The 23,133-nt window shown below is 39.6% G+C and overlaps 1 protein-coding gene across 1 annotated transcript in view; it reads right to left on the reverse strand.

Annotated features, from left to right (window-relative positions):
• Nucleotides 1-23,133, reverse strand: part of ADAMTSL3 (ADAMTS like 3) — a 364,939-nt gene that overhangs the window by 48,582 nt on the left and 293,224 nt on the right. The window contains exons 12-20 of the mRNA XM_075207905.1: nt 16,772-16,822; nt 15,144-15,348; nt 14,538-14,685; nt 14,339-14,423; nt 10,677-10,966; nt 9,319-9,448; nt 2,807-3,002; nt 1,746-1,925; nt 605-758 (exon numbers count right to left, since the gene is read on the reverse strand). Of these exons, the coding sequence (XP_075064006.1) occupies nt 605-758; nt 1,746-1,925; nt 2,807-3,002; nt 9,319-9,448; nt 10,677-10,966; nt 14,339-14,423; nt 14,538-14,685; nt 15,144-15,348; nt 16,772-16,822 (1,439 nt within the window). The remainder of the gene's footprint in view (nt 1-604; nt 759-1,745; nt 1,926-2,806; nt 3,003-9,318; nt 9,449-10,676; nt 10,967-14,338; nt 14,424-14,537; nt 14,686-15,143; nt 15,349-16,771; nt 16,823-23,133) is intronic.

The following is a 23,133-nucleotide window of genomic DNA, read 5'->3' on the forward strand; positions in this document are numbered from 1 at the left end:
TGCAAACAACCAATGTAAATGGAACTCTCACCTTCAGTCACACTATCTGACTACAGTGGTTTCAAGTACAAGAAAAATGAAACTTAAGCAAATCCCATGAAAGGAAATTTAGTTAACAAATATATAGGGCAGCACGGTGGTGTAGTGGTTAGCACTTCTGCCTCACAGCGCTGGGGTCATGAGTTCAATTCCCGACCATGGCCTTATCTGTGTGGAGTTTGTATGTTCTCCTCGTGTTTGCGTGGGTTTCCTCCGGTGCTCCGGTTTCATCATACACTCCAAAAACCTACTGGTAGGTTAATTGGCTGCTATCAAAATTGACCTTAGTGTGTGTCTGTGTGTGTATGTTAAGGAATTTAGATTGTAAGCTCGAATGGGGCAGGGACTGATGTGAGTGAGTTCTCTGTACAGCGCTGCGGAATCAGTGGCGCTATATAAATAAATGGGAATGATGATGATATAGTTTAGCCAAAGGAAATTGTATGCTAAAACTGTACTGAAGGTGGAGTTAGTATTTTAATACAACAATGTAGTTTACAACAGTATGTTGCATGTAGTATAATCGGTAGATCCTTTAGTGTCCCAGAACATAAAACATACTTACTGTGGCATGCCCCCACACGACACGTTCTAACAAGTGCTGGGTTAGGAAGTCCATGGCAAAGGGATCTATTCACAATGACTATTTGTCCCTTAGACGTTATCTTCTGACAAACCAGCGTACGTCTCTGGACTCCAACACCGCATCTCACAGAGCACTAAATTAACACACACAAAACCGGTAAGTTGATTTTACCTACAATTTATCAATAATCCTCATTACTTCCCAAGTATGCAGTACATCCAAATAGAGCTAGCGGTTCTGGAACGTACAGATTTTTACGCAATGTCCCAATCTCTATAACAAGAATATAATTATAAGAATTGTTCTTAATGTTGCTGTTCAACTTTGGGCAAACCCTTATCATTAAAACATGCCCCCCTTACCATCCATAGCTCTTTCATTGGCTAAACCTGGCACATATACTATTGTTTTTGAGTTGAACACATCTTGAAAAACATGTTGCTCAATATACAATAAATGTGACAAAATTGTAATGCCCACGCTCAGACCACATAATGATTCCAAATCTAAATGAGGCCCCTAATGTGGATCTGCAGCTTAAGTCATTGTTTCGCATTGTTTTACTCTCTCTGATCTTTCCCTCCTGTGTTCCCCATATCAGCCACCTGAGAGCTTGATGAACCATGGCTACCCCATACAGAAACTAAGGTGGTCAGCCAGTCCTCTCTTCATGTTACACTCAGGCGATGCCATGTGGGGATAGACTGATTACTTTAACCTCCAGCTCTGTGGGCCTTTAAGACGAATGGGGGGCGGGGTCACCTGAAGTGAACCCAATCCTCACCAGTTTTAGATCTACTGCTCTAAATAAATCCTTAAATTCAACAACCCTGAATTTAACATTGTCGTAAATCCCAAACATGTTAATAAACCACTGAAAAGGCAGAACAGACTGTGGGTAATACTTAGGGCCCGTCAGACTGAAAAAGAGTTGCAGAGACTGGATAAGATTCTGCAAATTGAATCACATATAAATACAACGGTGCTTAATTAAAGCAGCCATTACATAATATAAAATAACCGACCTTTACCTGTTAAGTGACAAGCCCCTGAGAAATCAGCAAATGAAACTGTCATTGATGCACTTTTTATTATGGCACTATTTGTGAATATCACTAACCTTGGACCATTCTCCTGTAGTTAACTGCAGGGGGCAATCGACTTTACCACAAGGTCTCTGACTAGCCGGCTTTTGCATCTGGCACAGTTCTTCTGAAAGTTTCATAAAGCTCCCATCTGCCAACAACTGTTTGCAGCTCACTTTGCGGTTTTGGACACCTCCTCCACACATCCGAGAACACTAAGAACACAAACACAGCATTGTTCAGGCCATCAGTATCACTCCAGTCACAGGGTATTGCATGGCGCACGTCAACTAGGCAGCACTGAGCAGAAGTATCTTTACACACAGCAGTGTCACTTGTGCAGACACCTTAACAGAATAGTGTGTTATACAGCCAAATCCATCAAGTGTGTTATCTAATAGCCTCATGTTTTCATGGGCCGGATCGCTGGCTCTTGCTCAGTGTAGATTAATATCAATGTGTCAACATTATGTTCTAGTAGTCTGAAGCAGCAATCCGAGAGCATGTTTACAACTGTATAAATTTATAGAAGTGCAAATATTACTCACTCCACTTAATGTCTAAACGTTCCCCAAAAAACCATTAGATTGGGTGAGGTGATAAACGGTGGGATGGGCTACAACAAAGCCTCAAGCAGGAGTTGGCTTTCCACACCTTAGTTGGGATAACATAGATAGGAAGTGAAGTGCAGCATAAGGTTTCCCCAGCCCTCAAAACTGAGATCTTCTGATTACGAGCACAAGAAATAATTTTCTGCTTGCCATGGATTGTATATTTATATAATTAGAATAATTTAATAGGGGAGATTATAGCAAATTGTAGGGTTTAAGAGCTATCTAATCTCATGGTTCTAAACTTACTGGAGTTAAATAGTAAATTGCCTCTGGCTAAGAAATCTTTTGCTACATTACTCTATTGCCATGTGCATGGGGGACTATATACAGCTGTTGCTTAGCTGATCTTGAACACATAGGAGCTAAAATATAAATATATTAGAATAGAAATGATATTAATTCTGCAATAAGCTAGAAGTTTCAGATTGCTATTTAAAAATGTCCAATATATCTAATATTTAAAACAATGTATATGTAAATACCTGTTGCCAGTCCTCTACGTGCCAAGCTGGAGGGCAATCAATCTGGTTACAAGGCTGCAAAGCTGAAGGCTTTTTACCATCGCACTCTTGCTCTGAATTGTTACTAGACTCAGTCAGGCTGGAACAATGCACGTCTCTTGTTTGTATTCCAACCCCGCATGTGGCAGAGCATTGACTCCAGGATCCAGTCTGCCACCTGGTTTAAAAACAGTTACAACAAGTATTATATACATTGCAGTGAAGGGTCACTCATAACAGAAACCTTCTCTGGTATTGTACAATTACCCTACTTACTTTATTCAAGACAAATGGCGTTATCGGGTGCGCCACACTCACGTGCATTTTTCCCATGCAAGATGCCCCGCATCACATGGTATACCCAGTTCTTTTTGCTTTTTATATGATCTTTTAGCCTGAGTATATTTATCTGGTTTAACAAATGTGGGCTTCACCGAAAGTAAACCCAAGCCTTCAGACCCACTGCTCTAACTAAATCTATAAATGCAACAACCCTGAATTTAACATTGCCTTTTAAATACTAAACCTACAAATAAACCACTCAAAAGTCAGAATAGATTACTGGATAGTATCATTTACATTGCTATGTATTGGTGGATGTTCTGTGCCAGCCTATGCCTCTGTCCCCTTGAGAGCAGGACGCATGTATATGGCACTAACCAGAAGTCTATTCTCCTTTTGGAGCAGCGTATTGCAGATCATTCCCAGATAATGTACTGAAGCTTGGAATGTTCTCTAACTCATCTCCTTGTTTTAGTGAGGCAATCACAAACATGATAAATTGCACCAAGTGTTTCATCTCCAAATCCGCCGCTATCTAAATCACCTGACTATGGTTGAAAAGAGTAATATTAAACTTCTTACGTTTACACAACTTTAAATTCACATTACACACTGATTTCAGATTCTAAGTAGAATGTCTGACGATTTTCTATCAGTGTTTTCCTGTCTTTTCTCTCAGATCACTTACTGCTATTATCAACATGTGAGCGCTACTTGGAGAGAACCTTAATGTTTTCCTAAGACCAGAGCACCTCACTGGGGCCTCTCAAATTGCCTTAGTAAACTTTCCAATGAACCTGTGCATCTTTCTGCTAAATGAATCTATGCATGTCTAGCTTCTGTAACTGTATTACCATCTGTTCAAGATTACCCTTTATAAAATATCTCAGCATATTTCAGCTCTTGCTTCCGTCCCTATGTTTCATTGAGATAGTCAAGCCCCGTGTTTTAGTACATTGCAAATATCAATGAAATATCCATTGTGGCTGTATAGCATTTCGCTATATTATAATTAAAATTGAAATAATAAATTCACTGAAAGGAAACAAACTCAATGTATTGATTGAAATGTAATAATAACTACAACTGCAGTATAAAGTTATACTGAATATCCATTTTAAATATGAATATTTTCTCCTGACTCATTTGATTGATGATGAAATGTTATTTACAAAATCATAAAAATAAGACTTCCAGAGCACCTGTTCTGCTTACTTGAGAGTTAAATCACGACAGATTGATATTTACCAACCTTATCAACAATATACATGCTAATAAAATGACTTTGGGCCTGATTCATTAAGGATCTTAACTTAAGAAACTTCTTATTTCAGTCTCCTGGACAAAACCATGTTACAATGCAAGGGGTGTAAATTAGTATTCTGTTTTGCACATAAGTTAAATACTGACTGTTTTTTCATGTAGCACACAAATACTTGATAGCTTATTTGTACACTGAAATGTAAAGTTGATATTTGTGTGCTACATGAACAAACAGCCTGTATTTAACTTATGTGCAAAACAGAATGCTAATTTGCACCCCTTGCATTGTAACATGGTTTAGTCCAGGAGACTGAAATAAGAAGTTTCTTAAGTTAAGATCCTTAATGAATCAGGCCCTTTGTTCAAAACAGCAAGCAAAATGGATTGTTCACATAGACACACTCTCTGGAATACTGATACAGTGAGAGAGATCACAACACATTTCAGCATAGAACCTGGCAGCTTCTTGGTTCTTGATGAAGTCTTGGCAATGGAGCCCATGAGTCTGTTTTCCCAGAACAATCCTGTTTTTTGGCGCAGAAAACCTGTCATGTGGAATGCATATGTGATCCCTAATCATGGTGGATCAATGCAGGCACATGACATGGGCTGTGTGGTTTGTTTTGAGGTGATGGGAAGATTTGCTCAGGTTAGAAGGACTTGAGGTAGCCATAGACCCAAAGGTTATGTGTCACCTAATTACTGCATGCAGGCCAAGTAGCTTTTTTCCCTTTTATTAAACACAGCGGCCTTAACTGAAATCCTTAGAAAGCTGCGCAACCAACACAGTGCAGGAAGGCAGATACATTTATTGCTTATTTTATCAAAGAGGTAAAATGGAATAGCGACACAGAGTTTGTGGTCTTCTGTCAAGCAGACACCATATCCAAAATAGAGTCTGCTCAATATAACAAATTTCGATTGGCTGGCTTTTTTATAGAGCGCTTTGGACACCTGTCCCAAACACTGCTGACAGCATATTACAAACCATGCAAGTGATTAAAGCGTTTGTGTGATCTCCTCTCTATATTTACTATATAAATGATTTCAATTTGGAGATTTTAAAGGGCCCGTGTGACTCCACCCTAAGCATAATGTTTTTACTGTGGGATTATTATACTGTTTCACTCTCACGTACTGATCATATATGACCAAAGGCTACTATGGCATCTAGTGGTAATCCAAAGGGTATTTGAAATAGTAATGTTAAATTCAAGTTATTACTTTTTCTGCTATGAAAACAAGATATTGCAAAGGAAAAGATCAGAGCGTTCACATAAACTGCCATACATCTCTCATAGAGTAGAAAACTGTAGTAACAAAATAAATACGTTCAAGGCTTATTACAGTTTTTCAAAGAGCATCGTTAAGAGAAATATCAGCTACAAACACTGAGAAATCATTATGAAACCAACATGAAATCTTCTTTCAGCTTCAATGTGAAACAATTTCCTGAATCATTATTAAAAAGACCTTCTGTGACTTCTGGCTGCGGAAGAAAGCAGCTAGCTGCCAGTACATGTTAGAGGCTCGCCCCGACGTTTGGACATTTTGCAGACCGTTATTTTATATCCAAAATCGTGAGCTCTACAATAGCCGAAACGCAGAAAAGCTGCAACTTGTAGGACACACACAAGCTTCACAATTGTGACATACAATCACCTCACCAATATGTGTTACATTATAAATCGTGTTCAGCAAAATTGCAGAGATGTCAGATCGTGTTACATCATATACTTGCCACAATATGCCTCATGTATGCAATCTAGATTTCGTATTGTAAGTGCTATAAGTATAGGTATGGTAAATGTCCAATATATTTTTGTTTTCGTTCTGGAGTTTCTTGAACAATAACAATGTGTAGAAAAATAAACATTCATTAATAACAAAAACTACACACATGTGTAATAGTAACAATGTGATTTGGATTTCTACACTTTATCTATGTTACTTTACAATTTTACAACAGTTCTAGGATTTCCTGCTTTTGGCATCTGATATTGGAATACTAAAATCTGTTCATTATGTGTCTGCCAGATGTGGTAAGTGTAAGGAACGCTGATTAATTTGTAACGTAGAGAGAGGCTCAATAAAAGATTCGGCTCTTTAAACCCTGACTTCATTTGAAGGTGGACGGATTTTTTTTTCTAATGTCTGCCTTAATTGTCAGATTTTTATATTATCCATGGGATAGTGGGGGTGCCAGGGAAATACTTGCAGGGATTTGGAGGCATAGGAGGGGCCAGGTTTAAGGTGACACCAAGATAGGTATTAGATGGACTGCAGGAGAAAGTAATGGATATAGGACAGCTATAGTCATTCCTTACCTTCACCTACCTCTGCAAGTAATTTCCATTAAAAAAATGGTACATAGACCAGTTAGTGCTGTAAACAGTAGCAACACATCAGCTATATGCATTTAGAAGTCTACTAGAAGCAATTCAATGAAAGCTAATATAGCATGTGTTCTACTTGCATTATTATTATTATTATTATTATATTATTATTATTTAAGCGCTTATCACTCCACCCCATATACATATAAGAACTGTTATTCTACACTATGGGCCTGAGTCATTAAGAAGAGCAAAGCATAAAAAAGGAGTAACATTTCACCTGGGCAAAACCATGTTGCATTGGAGGGGGAGGTAAATTTAAAATGTGATGACAGATTTGTAATTGGGGTAGGGCATGTCCTAGATAAGCTTGTAATGTCAGTGTAAAAATAAAGAGATCAAGTATTTGTGTCCTACATGAAAAAACAGCCATTATTTTCCTTTTTGCACCCCTTGCATTGTAACATGGTTTGTCCCGGAGAACATTTACTCCTTTTTTTGACTTACTTTCCTTAATGACTCAGGTCCTATTACTATATTATATACACTACCTTTGAATGAATCTTAACTTCTAGGGCATATAGAAAAACGAGGGAAATTTGTGAGCTATTGTCCTTGTTACCTGAGGGAGACAACCTGAGGCTTCAGCAGAGAATCATACTAGAAGTAGTTCTTCTATGAGGGTCAGCAGAAGCATACAATGACAGAAGTCTTTCCTACTATTATATTTCCTCTGTGTAGCTGTCCCAGACACAAATAAATGCACATACCAATAGCATTGTTTACATTTTTGTGCATCATGCATAGAGGCCCTGTTCAAACATCCCGGTACTTCCACTGCAGGATTATGATTAGATATCTTATATTACTTTCAACCCTATACCTCTCAGACTTTTCCATTTTATTGCTTTGTCTATAACTAGTTCCTGTTTGGATCGTCAATTTACTTTTAAACTACTTTTAATCAAAAACATGTTGAAAAGATCCCCTCCACAGAAGGTGCTCATAGTGTGCGGTACTGCTTGCCCTTCTACATGCTATCCTGTTTTACCAGACTGACAGAATATGGGCATAGCTTAAAGAGGAAATATACCCATTAAATCAGGGACATAGTAAGACATTTATGCGCCTCAGAAAAATGTTGTAAGGGTCCCCATGTGCATGAAGCAGACATGTAGCTGCTGATATAACCAATAGGAAGCAGGCTACACTGTTAACCAATCAGAATCCTGCTCACAAATTGTCAGCAGTCCTACTGCAGCTGAATGAGGCGCTGACAGGGGAAATGTCCCCATTCCAAGCCCTGAAACAGCTGCTGCCCCTGTACCATGGTAGATCTGTCTCTACACTATGATCACAATAATAACCTTTATAGAATGACTCCCACTCATTCAAACATAATGCTCTGTATGTGAATCTCACCATAAAAGTGGCATCAATGTTGTATTACAGCCAGAGGCGGCAATAGGTTTTTGCAGAACTCTAGATAGGAAAGTAACAAGGGGCCTCTGCCACACAGCCGATTACACTACCGCTGTCACCTACCTACACATGGCACATCTGACCTTTTCTAGAGAACTAGTTATGTGTTTTACAAACTGATGCCTATCTTTTGTTTCTATCCTTTTCCTGCTCTAAAATAATACTTCTTATCTCTGTCTGATCTCTACCACACATGTAAATGTTTTTATGACAGTGGTAGAATTGTACCATCCACCTAAATTGTGCCTGTAAGGTAGAACAAGCATCCTTATGAAAGTATAGACTGATGCCTATTTTCAACCACTTCTGGAGATGTGTACAAAAACAAACAAACCCTTCAACAGAGAGAAACCTGCTCTAAGGCTGCCACAAAGCAGGGAGTGTCCTCATAAGTGTGCCCATTCCACATATTAAATCTAATTTAAACAGTTTGCCCGACAAAACAGTCTAATTTTTTCATGAGGGTGTAAAATGAGGAACAGTAGTTACGACTGCCCCCTATCCACCAAGCAACTCCTTTCAGAACGCATTGCACCCTTGCAGACGCTGTCAGTTTGCCATGGACACGCTTCTGCGGATGAATGCCATCCTCTGGGATCTGAGCAGGAGAAAAACTTTTACATGTCACATCATACTGCTCATGTGTGGTGGACAGTATGGTTCTTAAGCCCAGCAATAGCAGCTTACTATCTCTGATGCCTCCCAGACCATTCACCACTGCCACCAATGACTGCTGCCCACCACTTACAGAAACATACAGACGTCCTGAGTCCTGAGAGGCAGCAAGGAACTAAAATACTCAATTTACCAAACATCATAAAAACCCCACATACTTCCATTTAGGGCCCGAAGAAGCCAAAACAGTTCAATTCCAAGCAACCTATTCCAACTTATATTGTTTATTTGGGTACATTAAGAATTTAAATGATGAAAAGTAAATTCCGTGAGTAAACGATTTTAGGTTGGAAAAGGTGACTGTACTGAGAAAAGCAGCAAACATAGGAAGCCCCTTGTACAACGCAGGTATAGGTTCATAATTATCCTTATATATGTTGTCTAGTTGTTATATTTTATTACGCTTACACATTCACTGTATTTTTTCTTAGTGTTTTAAATCCCTTCAGCAAGTACCTTGGGGGGCACAGCTTGGTGTTGCAGACTCTGGTCATTGCAGGTGGACGCATGGAGACGTCACACAGGGAGTTGTTCACGGCCCGCTTCGTCTGGATATGAAGGCAGGCTGCTATAGCTTCTTGTCTTCCTGGATTAACAAAACAAAAAAAGAAGGAAGGAAGGAAATATAAGGCATATGTCCAATCATTCACAAATAGTGAATAGGAAATCCCTTTTATACTCCATTCAGGAGTAATTAGAAACATTTGTTCCTGGTGCTAATCAACTGACAAAGCCAAATCATTTTACTGAATCCTTTGCTTGAATTCACCACTCTCTTACCTGTAGCTATAATAAATTATATTTCACTAGAACATAATAATTAAAATCTTACAAAATATAAAATCTTATAACAGATTATCCCTATAAATTTACAATTAAAATACAGTAATATAGATATCACTATATTAAGATTGGTGAATTGATTCTTTATTGAATCAAAATAATTTTCTACTGCCAGTTCCCAGCACTGGCTGTGTATAAATTCCCAGGTTTCAGAACAGTTAAAAAATACAGTGACTATAGAAAAAAACTTTTCAAAGTATGTGTTTAGCTACAGACTAATAATTCCAGTACTTGCATTGTCTATTTTTCATTATGTAACCATATAGATTGTTTTACTAATAAAAAGAAACTCTACCAACATTCTGGGCAACAGGAAACTAAGCCTAGGCTTTTGTAATGTCTAACTGGTTGTCCTAAAAAATGCTGACTACTGAAGACACATCTGGGGGTTCCATAGACTACGTGTGTCTGTCTTATAATCTAAATCTTGCTTTCTATAGCTGCTTGGTTAACCAATAAAAAGTGTCACTGTCATAAATTTGGCAAGTACAAAGTTGCAAACCCTGTCATGATACTTTATGATTTAAACAAGCAAGAACTTTAAACACTTACCAACGCCACATTTCCCTAGCATGTTAAGAAGAATTAAAAGAAGTTCAGGGGGAGTTAGTCTTAGGATGGTTGTAAGAGACCATATTTTAAGCCTAAGCTGCCCACGTATAGGCAGAACCAGTCACTCAGCCCTAAGTGACTGGACCGGTGTCTGGTCCACATACATGACCGAATGGAAAGGAGCTGGTTGTGTGGTGCTCAGTCTCAGCGAGCGGATCACATAGGGCCAGTTACCGTCGTCAGTCAAAAACTCAACTGGCAAGTTACTAACATGGACCCGCTCTGTTATTCAGATAATCATCTGATAGATTGGAAGTGCTAGTCATTTTCGGACACACCCAAAACCAAATTGTTGTGTTTGTGCACATGGGCAGCTTTAAGCAAGAATTGAGTGCAATCATTTACTCATTGTACTGTACCTCCTGAACAAGTGCTGGAGCAGGATGTGAAGCCAATATATTCCCAGTCATACACCTCAGTTGAATCCACCTCATGTGGTGGAAGTTCTGACGCTTGGTCCCCTGTATCACCATGGCACGGCAGGAGATAACAAGCTCTTTCCACAATTGGTTTATCCTCTTCACATTCTTCTTCTGGCAATTCCAATTCAGTCTGTGTAAATGTCAGCAAAATACGGCACTTGACTTCCCTCACTTGCATACCACGACCACAAGTGGCGCTGCAAGGTGACCAGGCTTCTGGGATAAACCTGAGGAGATGGATTGTGGTACATTATAGTTGACATTGCAATAGTTAATGCACTTTGTACTTACTCATGTTGTATTAAGATATTATTATAGTAGAAATTTAACTAAAAGTGGGCACTCAATGGAACTCATGAGAGATCAACTGAACTAACTTGCTACGGACTCGCCTCTCTCTTCCTACATTTTCCTTCACTTTACCCTTGGTTTTGTTTTGTTGTGTTGAGTTTGTCGCAGATGTTTGTGCTGTACCTTTACATGAAAATCCAAAATACAGCATCTATAAAATGATGGTATTTTTTTTTTTTTTTAAAGATAAGAATGAAGCCTATAAATGTTGATGCACTCAGTAACATCGCTGAGGCACAAAGCCTACAAAATTAATGTCTCCATTGTTTTAGATGCAAAGCATCAGTGATTACAAATCCTTACGTTGTAAAAGGCCGACGAAAATGTGGGTGATGGTACCTTCCTTTGTAGGATTGGGACAAAGTAATTCTCTGTGGCACTGATGCATTTGTCATGAGTGTTAGTGTCACAGATAATGTGGGTGAATGTGTGACATAATGTTGGAGGTCTAAGAAGGGAATTAGAGGAATCAGGACCATCTTTTAAATCTGATAATTTTATAAATTTTTTACTTTTTATAAGAGTTTATATTTCAGTGGGATGAGATCTGTTTAGACATGCCAGCCAGCAATAGATCACTTTCATCAGCGATGCAAGGGAGAGATGTAAGGGAACGTTAGGCCGGGTTCCCTTTGCCCTGACATGGTCCTGCCAGCTGGAGGTAGTCCTTGTGATGTCAAAATGACTTCACTGCACAGATGATATTGGGTTCCAACTTGTCTTCACTCCATTTTTCTGAATACTACAGACTTGTGTACGTTTAAGGCATATCTTAAATCTAGTCTGCCTTCATTGGTTAATGCCACAATTAATAGTATTTGGTCAATCTATCACATGGAGCGTATCACAGCTATCTTGCATAACACCCTAATAGTTTCCAAAGAACATGGACACCTTGGACAGATTATTATGAGGCCAAACCTCCATTGAAAACTATATGATCCAGGCTACTTAAAAATTTTCAAGTAAAGCAAGCAGCAGTTCTCCTCTAAAATCCTTCTGACCCTACTCCCATCCATCCAGCTCATAGAGGAATCATTATCAGGGTAGAGCCCTAGGCTACTTCACTCAGACTCTTGGATGTAATACTTACATTTATGTGATGTTATACTGAAAACTATGTCCTGTAACACCTCCTTGTAGCACAGAAGTGTGTGACGCCAGGATGGGCCGAGTTCAGAGGGGAGCAGGGGTTAATTAGGGAGGTGAGTACCAAGTGTTCGGTTAGTTATGGATAGGAGTGAGTACTCCGATTTGGGAGTTCAAAGAGAGGTGCTGAGATGAAGAGACAGTAACATATTAGGTCACAGAGTTCGAGATAGACAGGGAGAGAAATGTCTTGTGTCAATTATGAGATAAGCTCAGCCTAGAGTCCAGCTATTCTCATCTATGGGAGAGTCGGATATAGAGTACATGGAAAGTGGAAATGTCATCTACCCACAGTGGAAGCAGCCTTTCTGAGTCTATTCAGCCTATAAATTCAGGAGCTAGTGACATTAGAGCCTTATACCGCCCTGATGTCAATATTTCTTAGTTAATTCACAGGCTGCATTGGCATGACACTGATTGGCTAACGATAGGTACAACCTGTCGTTTTATTTGCTTATAAGGAAAAATGTGATTGCAGTAGAATCAATTATTACTGTGGCATGACAAGATAGAAAGATTTATTGTGGGCAACTGTGCAATGACCAATAAAAGGCCAAAGAGCTGCTCATTTTAGGCAAAGGAAAACAGTTTGGAAGTCTGTAGCCCCTGCTCCCATCACAGTTGAGGTCTGCTTCCCCCATGTATAATCAGTTTGGTCACCCCTTATGTAGTCTGATCACCTGAGGATCTCAAATGTCCTGAATAAGTTACACATCTCTCATGCAGCACGGTAAGGGAAATCATTGAGAAATAATATATAACATTGTTGAAACCTATGCTGTAAGAAAGAGGGCCCGGGGGGCAGTATTTAAAATCATGATGGGTTTCAACTGTCATCACATTCCACAACTAAAAACAAAAAAAGGTCAGGCTCACATTGTTCTTGGCTCCGCTGCTCAAGCAAGTCATATTATATTCTGCCAGTAAAAGAAAAAAAGTTCTCTGAAAGCTGTACAGTAATATAAATGTAGGACACTAGCCGTGGTAGACCGCAAAGGCCAAGGTATTTATCTAGCACGAGGCTGGTTTGGCAACGCTCAAGTCTGTGCTTTGGAGTACAGCCGTACATATTCCTATGCTGATCCTACTCACAAAACAAGACTAGCTGTAGGTATGTCTACTGTATCTGTGCTCTGAAATAATAAACTTTGAGTAACAACTGTACCATTTTACTTTAATGTCTGAAGATGCAGTGCTACAACATGTAGCCAGCTAGACAGCCCTGTCATTACACTGGGATGGACAATACGTTACACTCCAATGGATACATTAACAAAAGAAAGATGAATCAGTAAGGAATTTTAGAAGAAGACTGGAGCAATGGTTTCTGTTCCCAATCAGAAAATGGTTTTAAGGAAACAGAAAGGGACACATGGCATATATCATTTTGTCTTAAACAGTATCATATTTTTTTTTTACTTATGTTATAATATATGTTATATTATACAAAATAATTCAGGTGATATGATAAGCCACATAACCTTTTTGCTGCGACTTTGTATTAATATACATGAGCAGTTACGACACTATCCCTATGGTTCCGAGTACGCACTCGGATCAGGGCAGGTATCGGAACAAGCGTGTGGAAATGAGGAAGCTTCACAGCACATACACTAACTCTAGTCAGGGGGCGCTTAATGTCCCAGTACCGGCCCTGTGTGTAAGTCAAATTCAGACGCATTTCTAAAGGTTAGCTTACGTCTTAATGGGAGAACTATTCCTTCACTGTATTAAACCTGTCCCCTCGGTAACTGTACATTGGAACGTAGCATTATCCATAATGATAAATCTTCCCCACCAGAATACCGCCTAAGCATCCAGCCCTGACTCTGCTTCAGTAACTAGGATTGAGTCACTGAGATGAATATAAATTACTAAGAATCCTGAAATATGTATATTCCTTCTCAGTACACTATGGCGGCACCCTACCTACTTTACCAATAATACTTAATAAGCTGAGTTAAGTGACGCAGGTTGCATTTCAATAAGGTGTACATGAAAGTATTAAAACATTTCTGCACTGAAGGTAACACATTGTACATTGTTAGAATGTTTCTAATCCCGCTGAGATTACTGGGATAAACAGAAATTCTACTTACGTTGGCTGATCTGATGCTGTTCTAGTCTCCTCTAGTTCCTGTGCTTGTTTTAGCCACGGATGTTTTGCTTCCACAGGGAACTTTTCTAGCAGACAAATAAAACACAACTCTTCATTGCACAGCAAGACTTGTCATTTATAAAATATCTCAAATAAAATGGCAAACAAGTTTATATACCAGTGGAAATGGAATATATTACCTCTGGGTTTATAACATGGCACGGGCACAATGCATTCTTCCTTTATATGTGGCTTTAGCTGGGGGTTGCAGCCTCCGGTGTGTTGTCCACGATGGTCATTGCATAATACCACTCTATAGCGCAAGCCTCGTCCACACGTCACTGTACACTGAATACATACAGAAACATTTAGCATGGCATATAATACAAAACTGGGATGCAGTGCTGGTAAACATGCAGTAAGTCAAGTGCATAATAAAACTGCAAAAAAAAGCACTTCTTGTATTCATTGTCCATCTGCTGTGGGCAGTGTCATGATGTGAGCAGGGGAACGGAGGCAAGCAGTGAGCCACAGACTGAGAATTAGCTAGTAGAAAGAGCAGCGCTCCCCAAAAGCATGGAGTAGTGTGTGAGGCTCCTGTCACACTCAGCAGAAGGATTATATATGGCAAGAAGTTTAAAAATTCAACTTGATTTTCCCCCCCAAGAGTTATTAACTTCTAATTTTCAAATGTTCATCAAACTAAAGAAATATAAATGTGTAAATCTTGTTCTGTATGGGGACAGAACAAAGTAAAACACACTGTGTAGAACTTATCTTACTCAGAAATGATTTGTACATGTTACCTGTGACCATTCCATAGCCATCCACTTGGGGCAGTCAAAGAGGTTGCAGGTCTGCATAACAGCAGGCTTGGGGGCATACATGCACTTCCATTCCTCCACCTGCAATATCTCTCCGTGCATTGTTTCCTCTACACATACGATGCTACGTCTCTGAATGCCCCCACCGCAGGAAACTGAGCATGCTGTCCATGGATTGTGTTCCCACCTGGAACAGAGGTCAAGAGAAGAAAGGTATAATTGCTTAGGGTTACAGATAGATATATTTAAATGAACTGATTTGATTAGTTATTAAGAAAGGATAGTGTACATAGCATTGAGAACGGTATTTGATTGAGACATGATGATGAGAAGATGACAGAAATAAAGATGATCACTGGAAGATGAATGAGCAGATGGAATTAAATTAGCAGAAGGTTCATGTCACATTACGGCCTCATCGCAGGATATCTCCACATAAGGCTTCACACCAAAACCTGGAACAAGGTTTCTTATAATGCCACCTTATGGCCTCATACCCACAGCCATTAAACATGTGCATTGTACTAGGCTTTTTGTCCCCAGGACAGTGCATGATGATGTGACAGAGAATGGAACCGGTTGGTTCCAATGATACCATACCCAGTGGCGTAACTAGAATGTCTATGCCCCAGAGATGTGGTGGGCCCTCTATGCATACCCACCACAACGTCTGCATTGTAGATAGTACCTAATAGGGCAGATTACTGACTCATTTACATATAACCACTATTTTTTCAAATTGTATAACTGCCGGCATACATCCATTATGACGTTGTAACATTTGTACTTTATAGGATGTTTTTTTCCTCTGGGACAGGACTTCATGGGCTGTGAGTCCCCATAGAAGTTGCATGGAATGATATGGCTGTAGGTACACCCTCGCCTATACCCACCACCTGCTATGTTACTAATGTTTGGGAGCGTTGTGGTAGTGTTGTGGTTTTCAAAACCCTGACTGCTCCACTGAATGGGTTTGACACAAGTTAAATGAATTGAGGTCAACGCTATGAGTGACCTCCTTTGTTCCCTTGAATGAGAATACAAACGTGAGATAAAAACCGCATGTCAAATGCAATTGTGTGCTTACAGGTGGTTTCACTGGTGTTAGAATGTGCATTTTTACACACACATCAAACACCAAAGGGTATAAGGTCTAAAGCGCCCATACTTTTAAAGGACTCAAAATTGTTTAGGCTATTGAAGAAGCTGTCCACGCACTTTAAACATCTAACTGTATAGCAAACAGAACTCTTTAGATGTCAAATTGCAAGTGTTGGAAAAACCAAAGTCAGCCCATTGCTACTATCTGCTAGTTTGTGCAGTCATTGGTCATCCACACAGAAACAGCAAAAGACAGAAGTGATTATAGCCGCTATGTACAAATATTCAGTCCCTCGGTGCTTTAAGGGGTCCAATAAGTGCAGTTGGCTGATGACCACACACACTACTGGTCAGCTGTGGAACACACAGAAATAGCTCAAGTTGTTGTTCTGGTTTATTTTGAAATATAGTTGTGTGGTTAAAATAAAAAAGATAAAAGGTTTAGCATGATGTTTCAAGATATCACATATGTCAAGGAGAGCCGTTAATATTTTTTTATTGCTACATACCGTGGGAGAGGCTGGAAATGGTCGTAGGGCATTATCTCCTTAAACCCATCACTGTAAACACATATGAGAAATACATTGTAAGTTATTCCTCCCACATAAAACAAATCATTATGTTTCCTGCCAGAAAAGACCATATGCACACAATCACTTCCTTCACGACTGTATTAGGGGAAAACACAAGTTGATCTCACAACAAACTTATATTTTACAACATGCATTTTTTTATTTCTTTTTACAGAGTACAATAAATGCACTCCAACGCCCGACTGATGTTTTATTTGACAGCTATATATACAAATGCAATTCTGCTATTTTTCAGGATAAGTTGACCACTTGGTGCTGCACTAGTGTCTATGTATAAATTACATTTTACCTGAGCAGAGCGAAATCACACTCATATTCATAATTGAAAAAATCCAGAGGAACATAGTGCTTTGTGAACAATAACATTTCTTTACTTAACCAGCAATCCCATGAAAAAATTAGGTGTGTTTCAAAAATAAACCATTGTGGCAGTCCTGAAGAAGGATCTTGGCAATTACCAATTTCCCTGGTTTGCTTGTTAAGACTGCTATTAACGATGTATAATTCTGTACAACCCCCCCCCCCCCCCCCCCCCTCCCCCCCACTCCTCCTCTGCCTTCACATGGCATGCTGAGAGTCTAGGGGCTAGATTTACTAAGCTGCGGGTTTGAAAAAGTGGGGATGATGCCTATAGCAACCAATCAGATTCTAGCTTTCATTTATTTGGTACCTTCTACAAAATGACAGCTAGAATCTGATTGGTTGCCATAGGCAACATCCCCACTTTCTCAAACCCACAGCTTAATAAATCTAGCCCTGAGTGCGTGAGTGTAGCTGGCAGCCATACTTGTCTGCCCATCCAGAGAGATTTTGAAAAGGAGATAATGATTTGTAGGAGAACAGCTAAGAAAAATGATGCATGCTTAAAAAGTACTTCACTTGCTATTAAAACCATATGTGGAATTACTGTTTACAAATGTGGTTTATTTTTACATTAAATGTTTAAACAGAAAATATTATAATGTGGCACAACAGATACATAAATACAAAATATTACATAAGAACACATCTAATATATAAATGTCTAGTGGCGTGTGTTAGTCTGTCTGTCTGTGTGTGTGTGGAAAAAATAAAACCAAGCTGAAGCGCCACCTGCTGGGCGGAGTTATACACTGACCTACTAAATTCTTAGTGTGTGTGTAAAAAAAATTTCAGAAAGGGCTGAAATTTGGTATACTAAGATGTTTTTAATTTGTTAATTTAATTTGTTAATTGTTAAAAGTGTTTATAAAGATTTTAAAAAAATATATATATATTTCTTGAAGGAGAGGTGACAGTTGGGAGTGGTTGGTGGTTGCCGGGGGTGACAGTGGGGAGTGGTTGGTGGTTGAGGCCTGGGCTATGGCCCAAATGCATGACAAGAACCTTTTTAACACCTTAAGTAGCTTGATTTAACTAGAATGCATGAGTATCATGCACGGGTTAACTTGTATATATATATATATATATATATATATATATATATATATATATATATATATATATATATATATATATATTATTGTGTGTGTGTGTGTGTGTGTATTTTGTAGGTATATGTATATTTTATATTCTATATGTATGTATATATCTATAATATAAATGTCTAGTGGCGTATGTTAGTCTGTCTGTGTGTGCGTGTGTGGAAAAAATAAAACCAAGCTGCAGCGCCACCTGCTGGGCGGAGTTATACATATGAAATTTGGTATACGAAGATGTTTTTAATTTGTTAATTTAATTTGTTAATTGTTAAAAGTGTTTATAAAGATTTAAAAAAAATATATATATATATTTTTTGAAGGAGAAGTGACCGTTGGGAGTGGTTGGTGGTTGCCGGGGGTGACAGTGGGGAGTGGTTGGTGGTTGCCGGGGGTGACAGAGTGAGAGGAGTGTGATACTCAGGACCGCTGAGTGAGATCCCTGTGTCTGGATAGACATCTGCATAGATGTGGCGATGAAAATGAAGGATGAGGTGATGGAGAAGAATGATGAGGTGGTGACATGTGGACAAAACCACATTAAAAAAGGGCGCTTGCGTCGGGAAGTAACGCTCTTCCCCTGAGGAGGCCTGGGCTAGGCCCAAATGCATGACAAGAACCTTTTTAACACCTTAAGTAGCGTGATTTGACTAGAATGCATGAGTATCATGCACGGGTTAACTTGTACTAATATATATCTGTTAATGCCAAGGTTCACTTCACACAAAAAAACATAGCCAATTAGTTAACCTAGCATGTTTTAATATAAGCTTTGTGTGGGAGACATTTTTCTTGCTCCCGTCACTTCCTGTGACATTGTTGCTTATAATGCCTACAGAGAGCTATGTTATTGTATGAGCAGGATCTTTGCCCACATTTTAAAATTGAGTCAAGTATTTGGAGCTGTCAGCATTTTAGAGCCTTCCCTGCAGTCAGAACTGGCGCCACAGAAGCAAATTGCAGCCAATATGATCTCTGAATTTTCTGGCTTACTGTTGGCAGCGGTATCCAATTTTATGGAGTAAAAAAAATAAAAAAAAAAAATCACATTTTTCACAGGTGTGTACTTTTAAGAGGTTGTTTGGGTTCAGTTCTTCTCAGCCGCCTATTGCTATCATTCTGAAGGCTACAAAAGCAGGTTAGCAAGAAAATAAAGTAAAACAAGGTTTGTGAATGATAGATTAATAAATTAAAGTTGTGTTTGGACCATTTTCAGTGCTAAGCTAGTGTGACAGAAAATGCAAATCCAGTTTTGGCACCACTACACTGCAAATTGGTGTTTTACAAAACATCCTGGAGCTGAAAGAGTGAACGGGCATTCATAGCATGTTGTGGCCACAGTAAATATGCTCTTTAATGACCAAAAAATGCTAAGAAAAATATTTCTTGCACGTATTCTCTTCATTCTCTTTGCAGGGATGTAAGGGGTCAGTGGACAAAGAAATAAAATAATCTTGGAGTTCACTAACAAGCACATTATTCCACTATGGGTTATATTTACTAATCTGCGGGTTTGAAAAAGTGGAGATGTTGCCTATAGCAACCAATCAGATTGGTGGGCTGCAGATGAAGGCTAGGCGGGCCGCTGGCAGCCCGCAGGCGCCTCTTGCCCACTGCTGTTGTAGAAGTGTGCATGCTTAGAAAAGCAAAGTGGGGGCCGGTGTAGCAAATGGAAAAGGATCACCAGAGACCCCCTCAATGCTGGGCGCCATAGCAGTTGATACATCCCATGCAAAGGCTATAGTTTCTCATACAGGCAATAAGGTAAATATGATTTCCAGGGACACTTGCAAGATTATAATCTATAGGACAATAGGAGTGTGATACACAAGGTTATGTGTCACACACTGCACATTGGTTCAGCCACAGAGCAATGGAAAAAGTGCTTAGTGAGTCTATGTGGTCAATTTGCAAAGCAATGCTGGTTTGGGTGTCAGCATGTGATTTGGGTATAGTTAGGGTATACATGTAGGATAAGCCTAGGGAGGTTAGGAGGATGGTTAGGGAATTTGATAAGACTGCCTGAGGAGGTGGATTTTCAAGGAACGCTTGAAGGTTTAGAGCTGGGGTGTCCAACTTTTTAGCTTCCCTGGGCCACATTGGAAGACAACGAGTTGGTTTGGGCCGCACATAAAATACACTAACACTAACGATAGCTGATCATCGAAAAAAACATAGAAAACATAGTTAACATATTAAACTTACTTGGAAATGAAGTTAGTAAGAGTTCGGAAACCTGTTGCAGAATCATGATTAAAGCAGTAGTCCCATTTCCAGCTACAATTTAACTTACCTGCATCTGCCCCTTAGTGGGGTTTGGGGAATTAAATGCCAAAAACTTTTTTTACCTCTCTTTCTGCACCCATTAATAATTTTTTTATTGACCAGTTTGAAATGGTCACCGATATAGGTAGCATCAGGAGGACTAATAGAAATCTACAGAGATTTAAAGATAGGGTGGTGGGAAAAAATGGCTCATGGAGCAGCCTCCGATGAGGGTAACAGTGGGTGAAATTTTCACCCTACTCAGCACTGCACATTTAAAATGGTTTAAAATATTAAAAATACAATTATCTCTTAATATTTATATTAGATACATACAGAGAACACAGCTAGTTCATAATTGCATGGTGCAGAAAGTCCAAATTCAGAGTAACAACAATAAGATACTGGATAATCTTTCACTGCTGCCGATAGTTTGCGTGGGTGACTCCTCTGTGCTGCGCTACGCAATGGATGTCGGGTGTGATGACGTCACCCCTGACATTCACTGCGAGCGCCACACGGAGGAGGAGACCAGGGAGGGAGCCGGAGCGCCAGCTGACATGACCGCAAGGTAAGTATTTTTTTTTTGCAGGATTTTTTTTTTCAGCACTGCCCCCTTGCCACAACCAAAACTCCTGCTGGGCCACATTTACAGGCATGCTGGGCCGCGTGCGGCCCGCGGGTTGGACAACCATGGTTTAGAGGCTAACGGAAAGTCTTGTTGTGCAAAGGAGGGAATTCCACAGACTTAGGGCCTGATATAGATTTGGGCACAAACGGGTAATCTATAAACAAATTTACCAAATGTAAAAATAGTGTATTTACGCCTATGTGCTGAGCTATCCGCATCTTTTTATTCATTCATTTTATGTGCAACAAACACATTGATTATTAGGCATCAATACAACTTAAACCTCTACTACAGCAGAAACAACTCCCTGTCTCATATACTAAAAAAAAATACATCCAATCACAAGAGTCTGGCGAGTGTTGGAGATTGTCATCATCATCATCCACTAGTTGCACCTGCCACTGAACACCTGAAAATTATACGGCTTTCTCAGGTGTATAAGAGTCTTTTTCCCAGTTGCATCCGTTCACAATTGCGCAAACACACCCTTACTGTCCTCAGCCTAAGTTAGTACACCACTGTCTTGCCTCGCCAGGCAAAGGCTGGTGTATGTGGCAGAATCAGGCAAACCCACATGGGAGCGTATGCATGTGCCCTCATTCTGGGCACGCACAGAGCGATCCTCACTCTACATCAGCCCATAATTCACTATTAACCTTGTTTCTCCAAGGATGTATATATTTGTTTTGTGACCTGACATTATTCTAAGGGAGTCTAAACTTTATCTATCCTCAAAAAAACAAAAACATAACCCACAGATAGAGCACTTGTAAGACAAATGTACAAATGTTTGCTAAGCCTTATGGGTTTAAAGTTTTCTTCCTCAATGTAAATTATCAGTGTTCGGTTTTAACAACTAGATTCCTATGGAAAGCCATGGAAGTCACACGCACTCTATTTTTTATAAATATTGTTTCAGCTGTATTAGGAATGTAGTTATGTGAGACAGAAATAGGTTTAAGATAAATACAAAGGATTTGAAGTAATAGAAATGTATGTAACTTTTGGATTAGCTACTTTGGATGTGATCTAACTCCATACCACCAAAATGGCTTAAAACTGAAAAGTAGAAGAATAGAAGAGATGTTGCTGAGATTGTGCACTTGTTGACTCTAAATGACAATACCTGAAGAAGGCATTGATGAGTAAAGGCAACTTCAGATAGTAACATGTAAGTAGACATTTAGGGGCAGAGTCAATTCACTGCAAAGTGCCGCAGGACATCATCACAATATACGGCTGTGTGTGTGTTTCCAGTTAATACAGTACTGCTTATTTTTGTCGCACCCCGATGGTTTTGGGATGGACATGTCAACTGCCGTGGAGTGTTTTCACTGACTCTCCTGGAGGCACGTGGCGGCATATCACAAAGAGTTATATCTGCCCCTTAATCCCTTCAACACCAGAGGTGGTTTATTTGGCCAGACCTATTCCTTAAGCTTTGCTCTGTATCAGTCCTGCCAAAAACTACTTTTTAATTACTTATTCTACCCAAGCACATTTTATATTCTTTTGGGATTTCTTTTGGTAACGGGCAGAACAGTGCATCACGTGGCCACATAGCAAAATTGTGTAGGGACCAGGGCCGGCCTGTCTCTCTGGAAAATGCCAGATGTGCAGGGTGGTAGATGGCTGGCTCTTCCCAGGAACCAGCCACCTGACTAAATGTCACTCAACGGACTGTGAGTGCCATTTCCCGTGTGTTCAGGAACCGTGGCCGTCCGCCTTCCTGAGGGTCTGCGCATGTGCAGCCCTTATCAAGCCTTCAGTACCTGTTGCTTTTAATTGATTGGATGATCAGGCAACCCTCCCTATTTAAACCACCTGTGATCATTACCTGGTTGCCTGATCTTGGAGTCTCATTCCCCATGAGCCTCTGAAGGTGTTCCTGTGTTTCCTCGTGTATTCAGCTCCTGCTGATTCCT

Source organism: Mixophyes fleayi, chromosome 4 (assembly GCF_038048845.1).
Source record: "Mixophyes fleayi isolate aMixFle1 chromosome 4, aMixFle1.hap1, whole genome shotgun sequence".
Classification (NCBI taxonomy): Eukaryota; Metazoa; Chordata; class Amphibia; order Anura; family Limnodynastidae; genus Mixophyes; species Mixophyes fleayi.